The sequence below is a fragment of the Amblyomma americanum genome, chromosome 7 (assembly GCF_052857255.1).
Source record: "Amblyomma americanum isolate KBUSLIRL-KWMA chromosome 7, ASM5285725v1, whole genome shotgun sequence".
In the NCBI taxonomy this organism is placed as follows: Eukaryota; Metazoa; Arthropoda; class Arachnida; order Ixodida; family Ixodidae; genus Amblyomma; species Amblyomma americanum.
Window position 1 is genome coordinate 62,251,664 of NC_135503.1, and position 13,461 is coordinate 62,265,124.

At 44.9% G+C, this 13,461-nt stretch overlaps 1 protein-coding gene across 1 annotated transcript in view; it reads left to right on the top strand.

Annotated features, from left to right (window-relative positions):
* The window catches only part of LOC144099220 (hepatocyte growth factor receptor-like), a 31,803-nt gene that overhangs the window by 10,627 nt on the left and 7,715 nt on the right, over window positions 1-13,461 (top strand). The window contains exons 4-6 of the mRNA XM_077632365.1: window positions 626-799; window positions 8,327-8,475; window positions 12,296-12,431. Of these exons, the coding sequence (XP_077488491.1) occupies window positions 626-799; window positions 8,327-8,475; window positions 12,296-12,431 (459 nt within the window). The remainder of the gene's footprint in view (window positions 1-625; window positions 800-8,326; window positions 8,476-12,295; window positions 12,432-13,461) is intronic.

The window sequence follows — 13,461 nt, forward strand, 5'->3', positions numbered from 1 at the left end:
TGCCTAAATGAGACACTTTTAACCGCACTCTGTCGCCGTTTTTGAAAGCTTATGAATGCCCAGATCCCTGCTTGAAAAAAGTTTTATATCATATTGGTCCTCGAAAACACGGTTAAGGTAATACTTTTTGCTGAAGGGTAGCAGCCTATCGGCATTACGATCACGGAACAAGATACTTTCGATGGTACCACGTTGTAGGTTTAGATTTCTTTGCTGTCCCGTTGCCACTTGCTGAATAAGTTTCCAGAGGTTGTGACGTGTTTAGTTATTGGATAAAAAATATCAGGGATGTGTAATACGATTGGTGTTTTTGATGCCAGACTTCCTATGAAGTCGGAGTTTTCTGGAACTATTTGAAGTCACGAATATTACACCGCAAGGGGTTTTTGAATTTATACGAAAGCGCCAAATTCTACCGATAAAGCTTGTCCTATAAATTGTGTGTGGCTCTTTAAAGACATTTGGAGGCCTTTTAGTAGCACCACTTAATCTACGGCGCATAATTTGGTCATGAAGTCGTGCACTGCGCATTTCAGAGAGCCCATCATTGCCTGCAATATGTTTCATACGAATCTGTCGCTTAGCAATCAGGGGTAGACCGTAATTTTTCACTTTATATTCGCAGGTTCTGAAATTTCCAGTTGGATCTTGCAGCATTTACCCTACGTGCTCGAAATGCTTGCGAAGCCATGAGGACCCACTAGAGTGCGGTTGGTGCGGAGATCACTGCGCCCACAGAGATGAGTGTCCCCAGGGTACAGAATTAGTCTTTGACAAATGCGGCATCGAAGTACATGCAGTGAGTTCCGCTTGTTGTTAATTATCTGAAAACGTTGACTACAGTGCTAAACGGCACTTAAATAAAACAATATTCTAGCGCTGAGAAAAACATTTGCAGTAATTTTGTAGAGGACGCATAAACGCATAAGTGATAAAACACATGGGCGTCGTAGTTTCATAATTGCCAATATCAAGTTGCGATATTTAAAAAAAGCCATGTTTAAAGCTGCAAAAGAGAGGCACCGCTAAATTATTTCATCACACAGAGTAAGAAAATTAGGGGCACCATGCATAGAAATTCCTAAGTTAGCTCTACACTTATAGTTCAAGGCATACCCTGGCTGCAAGATGGTCTGAGCTGTTAGTTTCACGCAGTGAGTCAACCTTGGTGGTTTTTGTCGCAGACACAGGTTGTCCTCCAACCTCACTTTCAGCCTTCATAGAATACGCCATTCGAGAAAGGACCCTCCGGCTTCCAACTCTGCTAAACTCGTCAGTGTGCTTCTACGAGCAGTAGTACATTTATCCAGTGCTCCCTCTTATCCGCTGTTTCCTGGCGTTGCCTCAAATTCTCATCAAGCTAAAGAGTAGTGGTGCGTCTGAAAAAAACGAAATTCTTGCAGCTGACGTACTGGCTTTCTGACGACGCGAAACGGGAATGCAGAAAACCGATTGCGCACGTAGCATCGAATGCTTATCGTGGAGGTAATGGGCTTGCTTGCCATAAGCCGGGTGTTTCAGGAAAGCCGACCTCTCGTATTTAAAACTAGGCTTCTTAACGTAGAAGTTGCCTCCTGTGGCCTAGTAACACAGGTGCTGGCGGACATAACAAATACAGGTGAATGATGCTAACTTGTAAGCTGGTTAACTGACTTCCGTAGTTAAATTTTAACATTTACAGTTAGACACTTTTTTTTGCAATTCAGGATTTGTAGCGGGCCGTTGATGGTAACCACATCAGCTTTTGGAATTTGGAAAATGTGATTATTTACGGCATTATGTCTCAACAAATTCTGCCGTCTCGCGCCATTAGACACGAGTTTTCGCGAAGAGCGCGCCATTTTCAGACACTGAAGGCCGCCGTACGATCATTTTCGACGCGCATGCGGATGCGTTTTTGGGACTCTGCTCTTGTGCGCATGCGGAAATGGGGCCCAAGAAGTGTTGTACGACACGTTTGCTGCTTTCGACCTAGCCGGACACTTTCAGCAATTTGACTGGGGCACACGGCATTGTCGCCATTCTAATGACATGCGGTGGCACAAGCAGGTGTCCAGGCATGTATCTTAGCAAAACACGCAGATAGCTTGCGGTAGAAGTAACCACACTGATTGGTCAAATGGTTAGGGGAATCCCCCAAGGTGGAGCAGATTTGTGATAAGGGAGTAATAACTCATTGGGCATCCACCCAAACGCAGCCATACGGCTACAAAGGAAAGCTGTACAGCTTTCTCAGAAACTTCGCAGTTAAAGAAAAATTCGTCCTGGTCCGAAATTCGAACCCGGGACCACCGCTTCACCTGAGCAGTTGCTCTACGAACTGAGCTAACCGGGACGGCAAGCATATTTTTAATTTTTTGCTTGCATACAGTCGTAAGGAAGCGCATATACTAGGTTTACCTTTGTTCGCAAAGATGCGACGCGGTTTCGTGGCCTATGGGTTGCCTGCTTGCCTTGCAATCTGAAAGCCCTGGGTTGAATTCCCTGCACCTGCGGAAAAAAAATATTTTTCTACTATACGCTATGGTGACGTGATATGTGATATTTGGGACGGACCACTGCTGCTGGTCGACGCCAAGTTTCATTGCCTTAGAGCCATTTAATGCTCTCGCGTCATTAAATTATCAGGGAAGTTCCTAATGGACACATTATGCGGATAGGTTTGCCTTGGTGAGCGAGTGACTAAGCATTTTATTAAGGTAAATAATTTTAATATTTCTGTAATCTCAACTGTCCTCAATGACAACACTTGAGGATTGAGCTCTGCAATGATGTACCAAGAAGGAGCTAGGCAGCTCATCATTTACTGCACGGGTTTCCGCAGTGACCAACTTGAAGAAGAGGTCAGTAAGCACAGCTGGAGAAAGACCAGAGCGACGACCTCTCCAGCCTTTAGTGGTTTGAACAAAAACTTATGCTTAAATGTGTTAGCTTGAGCCGAGGCGTGACAGCGTTAGTGCGACTGGTGTGGGCGGAACCTTAAGTTATAGCAGAATATTTATTTATGCGGTTGTAAGAGTAGAACCTACGACTTGCAGTTTCAACACGAATCAAAAAAGTTTTAAATTTTAAATTTTATGCTCGACACTGCACCTTCAGGAATAATCTGACAGAATAAAGCAAACACCTCGCCTTTAACTTATCCCAAAACTTAAGCAAAGTTAAATCTGTTTCATATATCGCATTAAACTACACCAGCTGAGTCTCTGCTGGAGTTTTGAAATCCAGTAACTTAGCAAGTAGTGCTCAGGAGATGTTACTGGGTAAATATCTTAGACCGCGGGGATGAAAAAGGTCCAACATCTAAGTCGCGGAAAGCATGCAGGAACCTCTAAGCTGCGGAAAGCATGCAGCAATGCTTCTATTTCTTAAATAGCAACATTCCCATATTTCCTTATCTGCTTCAGTGACTGTTGGCTTTTTTATCAAATACGTATCGCCACAAGCCCTCAATTCTGTATTCTTGTCTGCTGATTAGAGTGTGGGTTTTGTACAAGGATGAATATCATCACACTATATCAGAATGTAATACCAACTGCAGAGTATTTTATTAAATAGGATGTTAATATCCCTCTTTAGGTAAGGCCGTATAAGTAGCCAACGTGTAGTTATGCCGAGAGTAAAAAAAAGCTAGTGCTGTCCTATTAACACTGAAATATTTGCCATTATCGTGTGTGCAAACTATTCTACAGAACTTTTGTAACTGTTATATTGATTGTGAGATGGCGGAGTAATGAAAAAATACATGGCAGATTAAACAGTGAAGCGAAGTTCATTACTTTATTAGGAAAAAGAGGAGACCCACTGATGATACCTCCAGAGTTGCCTGATTTCAAAAAGGAATAATCAGAAAGAGTTAGCATGGGCCAACTGCTGACAGCCGGATAGGACTACTTGATTCCAGTTCAGCATAGTAGTATGCAAGTTCAAATGTGACCACTTCTGAATTGTATAAGGGATTTTATCGCGTGCTTTTTCAAAGCGATCAATGCGCAAGTGAATGTCCTGATGATTGACAAGTTGGCTATCACAAGGGTGCTGTAAAAGATTGAAAGTGACACTTAAGCTCTGCCTAAAGGTTATGACGCGATCGCGGAACGGGTTAATTCTCATATATAGACGCGGTTATTCTCTACATATTCATAGATCCCTGGCAGCCCCCATAACCCTTATGGGGCAGTCCCGGCAGCACTACGTAACTTTTATGAGAACATCTGTGTGCATGGCGCCTATCACTTTGGGAACGCCTCCTTTTTTATTTTTCACCGGCTATGGAGGCCTATATCTGCAATAAATATTTATGCGATGAAGTGGATGAACCCAACTTCCCCTGCATATCATCATGGGCTGAGCCAAAGTAGTAGCGTTCAGTGCGGTTTGTGGAATGTTATCGCTAGATTAGGAACTTTATGTAGGAAAAAGAATCTTTGTAGCAACCTAGTCACAGGCGTTTCACAGTGTACAAATCTGTAATGTGTTTCAACTCATGCATCTCTTTTCCAGCGCCATTTTCCTTCGTGTGATGGGAAAAAAAGAGTACTGCAGAAGATTATATTTCTCTCAGCAAGAAATCCTTGAAATAGTGTGGCCGCCACGGTGGCTCACTGGTTACGGCGCTCGGCTGCTGACCTGGAACCCGCGCGTTCGATCCCGGACGCGGCGGTCGAATTTCGATGGAGGCGAAATGCCAGAGGCCCGTGTACTGTGCGATGTCAGTGCGCGTGTAAGAACCCCAGGTGGTCAAAATTTCCGGAGCCCTTCACTACGGTTTCTTTCATAGCCCGAGTCGCTTTGGGACGTTAAACCCCCATAAATAATACACAGTGGTTCCTGGTTAATATGGACACTTTGGGTTTCGATTAAAACTGTCCGTAGACCGCGTTGTTCATAATAGCGAATCGTGATTAAAAGGAAATAACATTTTCAGTAAAATACTGTGATTAAATTTTGTCCAGCTGTTTAAGCATAGTATGCACACGAACCACGATCTGCATTGGTGACAGAGAACGCCGCAGGAACAACGTGTGATCATTACAGCCATCGCAGAAATCGGAGAACAAGGCATGAGTAATGAGCTTCTGAAACGTAATTACATTTGGAGGCAATTTCACCGACGGACGCAAAAGCACTCGCTCCGACCGTAATCACCTTCACTACACTCTCACATGCCACTGTGCTGCGAAGCTTACTCCATGCGCAGGAAATTCGCCGGGGGAAGTTGCTTCTCGCTGCGGTGCGTGAATATTCGCGGGTAATTGAGAACAACTGCAACAACCACAAACGGCTCCAAATAAGCACTTCGTGACACCGTCACTAAGTACGTCCTGCGTAGGTTTGATGGCCACTCTGTCCACTCCGTGTAGATGGCGACAGAACTCAGCTAGGAGGAAACTGCCGCTCGCTGCTAATCCACGTGGCGAAGTTCGAAGTTGCTCTGAATACTCTTGCTATTTCGCAACATGTGACCATTATTAATACTTCGCAACGTAGCCACTGCCATCTAGGTCTGGATCCTTACAGCGCTTCGCGAGCGGCCATCTTTGAACTGGTAATATTGAAGAGGAGGAGCCTGGCACGTCACACGAAAGCAGCCAATAGCTGCAATGGGACTCGTCTGCTGGAACCGTTGACCAAAGTGTTGACCAACTTCGTATGCAAGACGCAAGCGACTGTCCGCCTCATTGTTAGGCCTGTGCGCAGAGTCGCGAGGACGTACTCCCGCAGGCGCACCTGAAATGGCTCGTACGGCGACCTTAAAGAACAACTGCAGTGGTTTTAGAATTTGACGAACTGAAAGGGCTCCAATGTGGGAAGCTTGCACGTACAGCATGCGAAGTCTTTTTGGCCTATCATTTGAAATGGCGATGTAATCGCCTATTAAAATCGTGACATCCGTCAAGCTTCTCCGCAGCGCTCAGCGCCAAATGCGGGGTGCATGATGACGCCATCTACTGTACCTATACGTTCCCAATGCATAAACACTTGTTTTGAAGGAAGGAAACCAACTCGAGCGAAGGCAAAGCCTGCCGAGCGTTCTTTGGCAGCATCCGACGGCACACGGCAGAGTGTTGTTCACGTAGCGAAAATTTGATATCTTATTGTCCGCGGCGGCTGCGTTTTTATGGAGAAAAAACGCTAAGGCGCCCGATGTCAGTGCACGTTAAAGATCCCCAGGTGGTCGAAATAATCCCGGAGCCCTCCACTACGGCACCTCTTCCTTCCTTTCTTCTTTCACTCCCTCCTTTCCCCTTTCCTTATGGCGCGATTCAGGTGTCCAATGATATATGAGACAGATACTGCGCCATTTCCTTTCTCCAAAAAACCAATTATTATTATTATACTGTCCGTGAGGTCGCACCAAGCTTCTCTGCATTTCACCGGGGCAATGAGGAGAGGCCTGAAATTTGATTGTCAAATTACATCACAATTTTAAATACTAGCGAAAAAAAAACTATTCATGCTTTTCCTGCCACCTATATAGATTTGAATCCTTGAAGGAATTCCAAAAAGTGGTGCAGTTGCCCAGCAGACCTCAGTGGCGCACGTGTCACGTACTCACGTTACCTTCTCTCTCTCTCGTGTGAGCTAGAGCAACATGCAGCGGCGAGCACTGCGCAGCGGGCGGAAGAAAGAAGGCCACGTGGCACGCAACCAAGTGGTGACGTGCGCATGGGGGCGTTGCTTTGCGCTCGGCCCAGTTGCGCGCGTCTGGAAAGCGCGCGTCATTTGGCGCAAGAGAGCCCACATTTGTTGAGCAACAACGCCAACAGTAACCTTTCCGAAATTCCAAAAATTCATCTGGCTACTACTAGCGGCCTCTACAAATCTCAAATTACTATCGGGCGCCTAGCTGTAACAGTTCTTTAAGGAAAATAAGACCATCGAAACCAAAACGCACACAGACGCACACGGGCTATAGCTTTATTATTCAGAATGGCAGACTTCGAAAGGCGGGCTTCCCATGCTCTGACATGACTGCACTAGCACATACCCTGTTACAAAAATGAAAGGAAGAAGAAAGACCAGGCCAAGCCAGGAGAAAGGCAGCCACAAGTGGACCCCTACACGCACCGACTGGCACACAAGCCTGAAAAATGTTGCGGCCAGGTATGACGCAGGGCCCTGCCATAGTATTATGGAGCACGCTTCGGTGCTTCGAACTCCCGCCACACCTTACCTAACGAAAATTAAGATGTACTTCTTATGCAGCTTAGCACACCTCACTGGCGCGTTCGCGTGTGAACAGAAGACACTCATATCTCCTTCACAGAACACGTGAAAAAAATTTCAAACGCGAACCACGCTCCGTATTATTTTGGCCGCACCTGTACCAGTCGTTTTCTCAGCGCCAAGAAGGCTGAGTGGGTTGTGCGCACGTATCGAGCGAAAGAAGCCCAATTGCGTAAAAGAGGCAAGAAAAACCATTTGCGGACTGAGCGGCTGGTGTTTTCTATGAAATACCGATGACGTGTGGAGAGGTGTATATATGCCAAACGGGTCGTTGTATAAACCATACAGGGGGGCAGCACCATAAATCTTTGAAATAGGGGACCGGGTCGAATTTATCCTTTGACTGCGAAGATTTCAAATGTGAGCTTGTGGTTCAGGGTATCAAGATTCTGGGCACTAGTTTTCGCCCGTCTGACGTTCGCTTGTACTCCTGCGTCTGCACCACCAGCAGTGTTGGGAAACACAGCATGCATGCCAAAACATTCCAGTTTTTCAAGCGCCTAGACATTTGGCGTTATGACCAGCAAGAACCGCAGCATCAGCCAAACCTAGAGCTCGTTATTTCAAATTCTTCGCAGATCTTTCAGATTCAGAAATGCGAAAATCGATATATTTTGTGTGTTTAGAAAACTGATGTTTAGCATTGTTTGTCGGATATGCCTGGAAGCGCCAGAACAGATTTCGCTTCCTTGCGCAGAAAGCAGCCAACTCTGTTTTCTAACTATCGCCAAGCAGTTTGTGTGGGTTGACCAAAATAAAAGCAAAACGGAAACTTTGAAACCTGAGTTGTGTCTGCACGTTAACTCGCTTTCCACAAGTCACTTTCCTCTGCTAAGCCAGGATAAGCCATTGGTTTAGCATACACGGTGCCTTCCTATTAAATATAAATTCGTGGCAAAAAAAGGGCGTTTGTCGTGATTTTGGGGCGTTTGAAGGAGCCTAAATGGTTGAAAAAAATCTTAACATCCAGTACTCCATGCCTCACACCCCTTACTATCGCTTTGGACTGTAAGAAAGCCATTGTTGTATTTTAATAGACCTCTGTCGCTATGTCATCAAATATATTAAAGTAAGCAATGCTTGCAATTTCTGCCAGGTGTCTCCAAGGAGCGGGCCCATCTCTGGCGGTACTGTTCTTACGCTCTTAGGCGAAAACTTTGGATATTGGTGGCGCGAGCCGTCCAACAGCATCAGCGTCACCATTGGCGGCAATGAGTGTCAAATCATCGTATGGGTCGCCACCCTGTGAGTATACTGCATTTCACTCAGATTGTTTCGACCATTATTTGGCGCAAGAACGTTTCGCGTCTAGTTGTTCTTGCTACATTTGCCCCAAAGCGAGGTGAGTATGGTGCATTTCGTGTTAATCAGCATTGGTACGTCTTTGACATTGACTAAATGCCGCAATTCTTTGTCGGCTCCTTTCTAAAGTTCAAAAGTGGGAGAAAGGATTTCGTTTTAGCAATAAGCCGAAGCGGCGACCGCAGTGCGTTTAAAATTCATGATACTGGAACGTTTTATTCATTTTCTACTGAAGCCTTCTCAATGTTCCTGTGACAACAATAATTTTAACTATGTTATTCCTAACCATGACTTGAGTTTTCAGAATATGTATAGGTTAGTCGGCTTCTCACTCACTCTCGTATAGTGGCATCTCCTGAAAATCAGTTTTGTGCTGTGTTTAACTTAAAATATATCCAAGGTCTGTGTTATTGGTAGATCCAGGAAAAAAAACACAAGGCTACGTGACCTTTACGCTTGTTGCGCGAATTTAAATCGCCATTGCTGGTTGCCGAGCTGCGCCGATCATCCGTTTCAACCACTTCCGCCCATTTCTATTCTCCTCTCCGCTGCCATGCTACTTGCCTGGCCTCCAGTCTGACAACTTTCCCTCTTTCCTACACTTTCCACTGCTACCCTCCTTCCTGTCTTTTTTCTCTCCTTCTTTACTGAAGCCGGAGTAAGTTTCCGCTAAAAGCTGGAGATTGGCGCTTAACAGCGATGTTTTATTACGCACAGGACGATTAGGATACTCGGCAAAGTGAAATTCCGAGACTCCACACGAGATGCTACCGCAGGGTGGCACGATCACGGGAACATCCCGTGCGAGTAGACCGCATACCCAGCTCCGGTTCACGCTCAGCTCTACGGACGCAAAACCATCCTCATTTCTCAACCTCTTACAAAGGATGCGGGAAACCGCAAAAGCCAGGAAAGGACGCTTACCAGGAGCGCTCTGTAGAATTACCTCCTATAGACTATGGTTCAGTCGAAACATACGACTTTATCTACATATCTTTCCAGCACTGTGTTCTTCCATTTCTGGCCATTCTTCTTCTCTTTCCGTTTTTTTTTCCTTTCTTCTACTTTCATACCTTTATCTTTCTGACTTCTTTTCCCATTTTCTTTTCCCTATCTTGGCTTGGCTCTTCATATGGCTTGGCTTCGCGTCGATCCACTCGTGTGCCAAGCCAAAGCAACTACAACTGCGCCGATAACGACCCTCAGTTGCGCGAAGACTCAAAGTAGTCATTATGCGAATTCCGCGGCGGTAAACACATGGCTGAAATTCTAGAATTACAGCTGCACGTTTATGGACACCGGTAATCGAATGACTGTAGCACACTTAACCTCCTACTCCCTTGCGTAGAGGCAGCGGTCCTGCCTTTCCTCTGTGGTTGCATAGCAAGCCTACGTATTCTTCAGCTCTGCTTGAGATACTGACCGCAGTTTGAGTGGCACCACTACGTATGTATAACTTCATTGCGTGTCTGATTCCGTAACAGCTCAGGTGAAGCTTTGGAAAGCTGTACTATTCTTGTGATTTCAAAAGCGGACAATCCTGTTCACCATGTCTGGATTATGCAGCGGAAAAAAGTTTAATTTGTCCTTTCATGACTACCAATACATCAAGGACCTTTACCTAGAAGCATGAATAATGTTTACTAGTGACAATATTTCAGCATAAGACGGGGAGATAATTGTGGCTTTTGCAAACTAGAGCATTCGCATTTGATTGCGGAATGACAGTTGCTGATACCAGCGTTGGGCTGGTGACAGTGCGGATGTTGGAAGCCCAGCATGAACTTCATGAGCAGAGTGGCCGAAAATGCACGCATGCCTTTAAATACAAGACAGTCCTCTTGTACCGAAACAGAGAAGCTAGAGGTAGGGATATTGACTCCTTGTCTCCAGGTTTATTTATTTATTCAGATTGCTACAGCCCGAGTACGGAAATAATTGCCGTGGTGTGGCATAAAGCAATGATAAATTAACAGAGTCGTTTTGCATCGAATGAAAAACTTTAGAACAATGTAGCGTTCACTGACGATATCAACACCCACTATGAACTTTTGTCCTAACTGTTGACGTGCCTCGCTGCGCCGGGATTGATTATTCAGTGTATATATATATATATATATATATATATATATATATATATATATATATATATATATATATATATATATATATATATATATATATATATATATATATATAAAAGAAGCCAACAGTCACCGAAACCAAGGTGCATAGGGGAATGCTTTTAATTTTTTTTTAATGTTTAGTGCCAATCAATCGGTTTAAGGAAAATTGCTTATAAAGCAGCAGAAAAAACAACCATGCCGCCGGTGGGATCCGAACCCACGACTTGCGAATATCGCTTCCGGTGCTCTTACCAACTGAGCTACGGCGATGGCTGTCCAATCTGCTGCTTTCGTGGGTATTTATGTTTACTGGGTGTAAGCGAACCTTGAGAGTGTCCACCAGCGCCACCCTCGACCACAGTGGTGGACGTTGCACGTCCTGTAATACCACGAGTGTGACGTAGAACGTCATCTAACGGCGAGGGCGGAAACTGTGCGAGAGCCCTCTTATGCTACCTATGGCAACAACACTGCCAGAACCGAGACCCCCGTTAAGCGATTAGCAGACAAGGTAAAGGAAATGAGGGGCTCGTTTGACAAACATATTAAGGAAGCCAACAGTCACCGAAACAAAGGTGCATAGGGGAATGCTTTTAATTTTTTTAATTTTTAATTTTTATACGAGCCCCTCATTTCCTTTACCTTGTCTGCTACTATATATATATATATATATATATATATATATATATATATATATATATATATATATATATATATATATATATATATATATATATATATATATATAATTTGATAACAGCGCAGAATAAAAGAACAAGGACCGACAGAGTAGACACCATAAAGCGCCGACTACAACTATGCTCGAATAATCTGGTTCCCGCCAGCGATTTGCGATGTCGACTCCGTCGGTCCTTGTTATTTTACTGTGCGCAGTTACCAAACAGACATGCGTAAACAACTAGCCCACTAGTTTGTCCTGATGAAACTGTGTTTCGATACTTCCGTTATTAAAAACCACTGAAATTAAAACTAACGAAGAACTGACGGCAGCTTAATCCATTCAGTGCTCAACTTAATTTATGGCTTTAAACGTAGAACCATATAGCCTGAACAAAGTAGGCTCATTTTCACACAGAAGGAAACCTGTGACTCATTTTGTGTAGTCTAATGTCAAAACAATTTCTTCGAACGGTGATACGACTCAAAGTAAGAGTGCTGTCTAAAGCATGAAGATTCTGCGTATTTCGTATGCCTCGTCATCGCATTAGATTCAGAGTTCGCTTCGTATCTTTCCGCTCACTATAAGGTGTACAAAAAAGCGATTTGGGCTCAGTGGTTAGGGCACTCGGCTACTGATCCAAAGTACCCGGGTTCGAACCCGACCGCGGCGGCCGCGTTTCGATGGAGGCGAAACGCTAAGGCACCCGTGTGCTGTGCGATGTCAGAGCACGTTAAAGACCCCCAGGTGGTCGAAATTATTTCCAGAGCCCTCCACTGCGGCACCTCTTTCTTCCTTTCCTCTTTCACTCCCTCCTTTATGCCTTCCCTTACGGCGCGGTTCAGGTGTCCGGCGATAAGTGAGACAGATACTGTGCAAACTCCTTGCCCCAAAACCAATTTTCAATTTTCATGCTTCCAATAGCACGTGCAATAATTCTTAACTTTCCTTCGACCAGGTTGAAGTGCAAAACTCCTGCTATGGAGCATCCGGCGATCGTGGACATTGTATTATCGGTGAACGATACCGTAAGAGACGAGAAGAACTACGGAGTCCTTGATACTCTCACTTTACCTTCCGGCTTCGAATACAAGGTAAAAGAATTTGAGGTTTTTAGTCCTGAATTTGAACGTCCTTCAAACATGTTTTCCGTAAAAATTACTTAACAGACTTTGACTTCATATCTGCGTCTTTCGCAAGGTGCCGAGACCGGTCACCAAGCCCTGTAAATAAGACAGCTGGTAAGATAACGCCACCGACTGCTGTAGCAGCAAGCGCGCTGTGACAGCCTGCTTTGGTATTTCCTGTTTTTTTTTTATAAACAGAGCACGTTATCTTCAATTTTTGATGTCCTCAGCTCGCCAGAACTGACAAGATGCGGAGCCAACGATGCCTTCATCAAATTTCCAAAATGATTAGTTTGTGAAAGAAACAGACACTACAACGTTTTCGTTCGCCCACGATTCAATCCTTGACCTAGATTTTTGCAGCCAGAAGGTAATGGTGTAGAGATTTGCACACTGGCGTTTATCACCGAAAACTAAATACGTCACTAATCCAGAGGAATATTTGCAACGTGATCGCCTTATAACAAAGAAGTCACTGCCGTTTCTGTGCTGACGCACAGAGGCTCTGTTACGTCCCCGCTACGCCCCCTTTTTAAGAGCTACATGAACATTGAAATATTGTCAAGGCAAAATACGACGCCACTTTACGGTGGTAGATGTGGCAATTGCTCCGAAGAGCTGCTTGAGCAGAACGCGCGGGCGGCTCAAGCTACAATAACCGCACCAACGCGTCGGCTACTGTAGCACAGCGGCTTTAAAAGCAGTGGTGTGGTGCCCCGGCGCCATAGCAGTGTTATGGCGCCAGCGCGCCGAGACATGCGGCGCGATGGTTCGATGGTCACTAATGGTAATCGTACATGGCTTTACGGTTTGAGCTGTCACACTATTTTAAAGAAAACACATGTACATCAGAGGGCGAACTTCGTCGTACATCATCGTACTTCGTCGTAGTTCGCATGCCACGGAGAGAGTAAAAGTGTTGCTCACGCTTTCGACAAAGGCGCAAAGAACGGAATTTGTAAGCCAACAGGGTTCGGCGGATAACTGCCGTCATCCA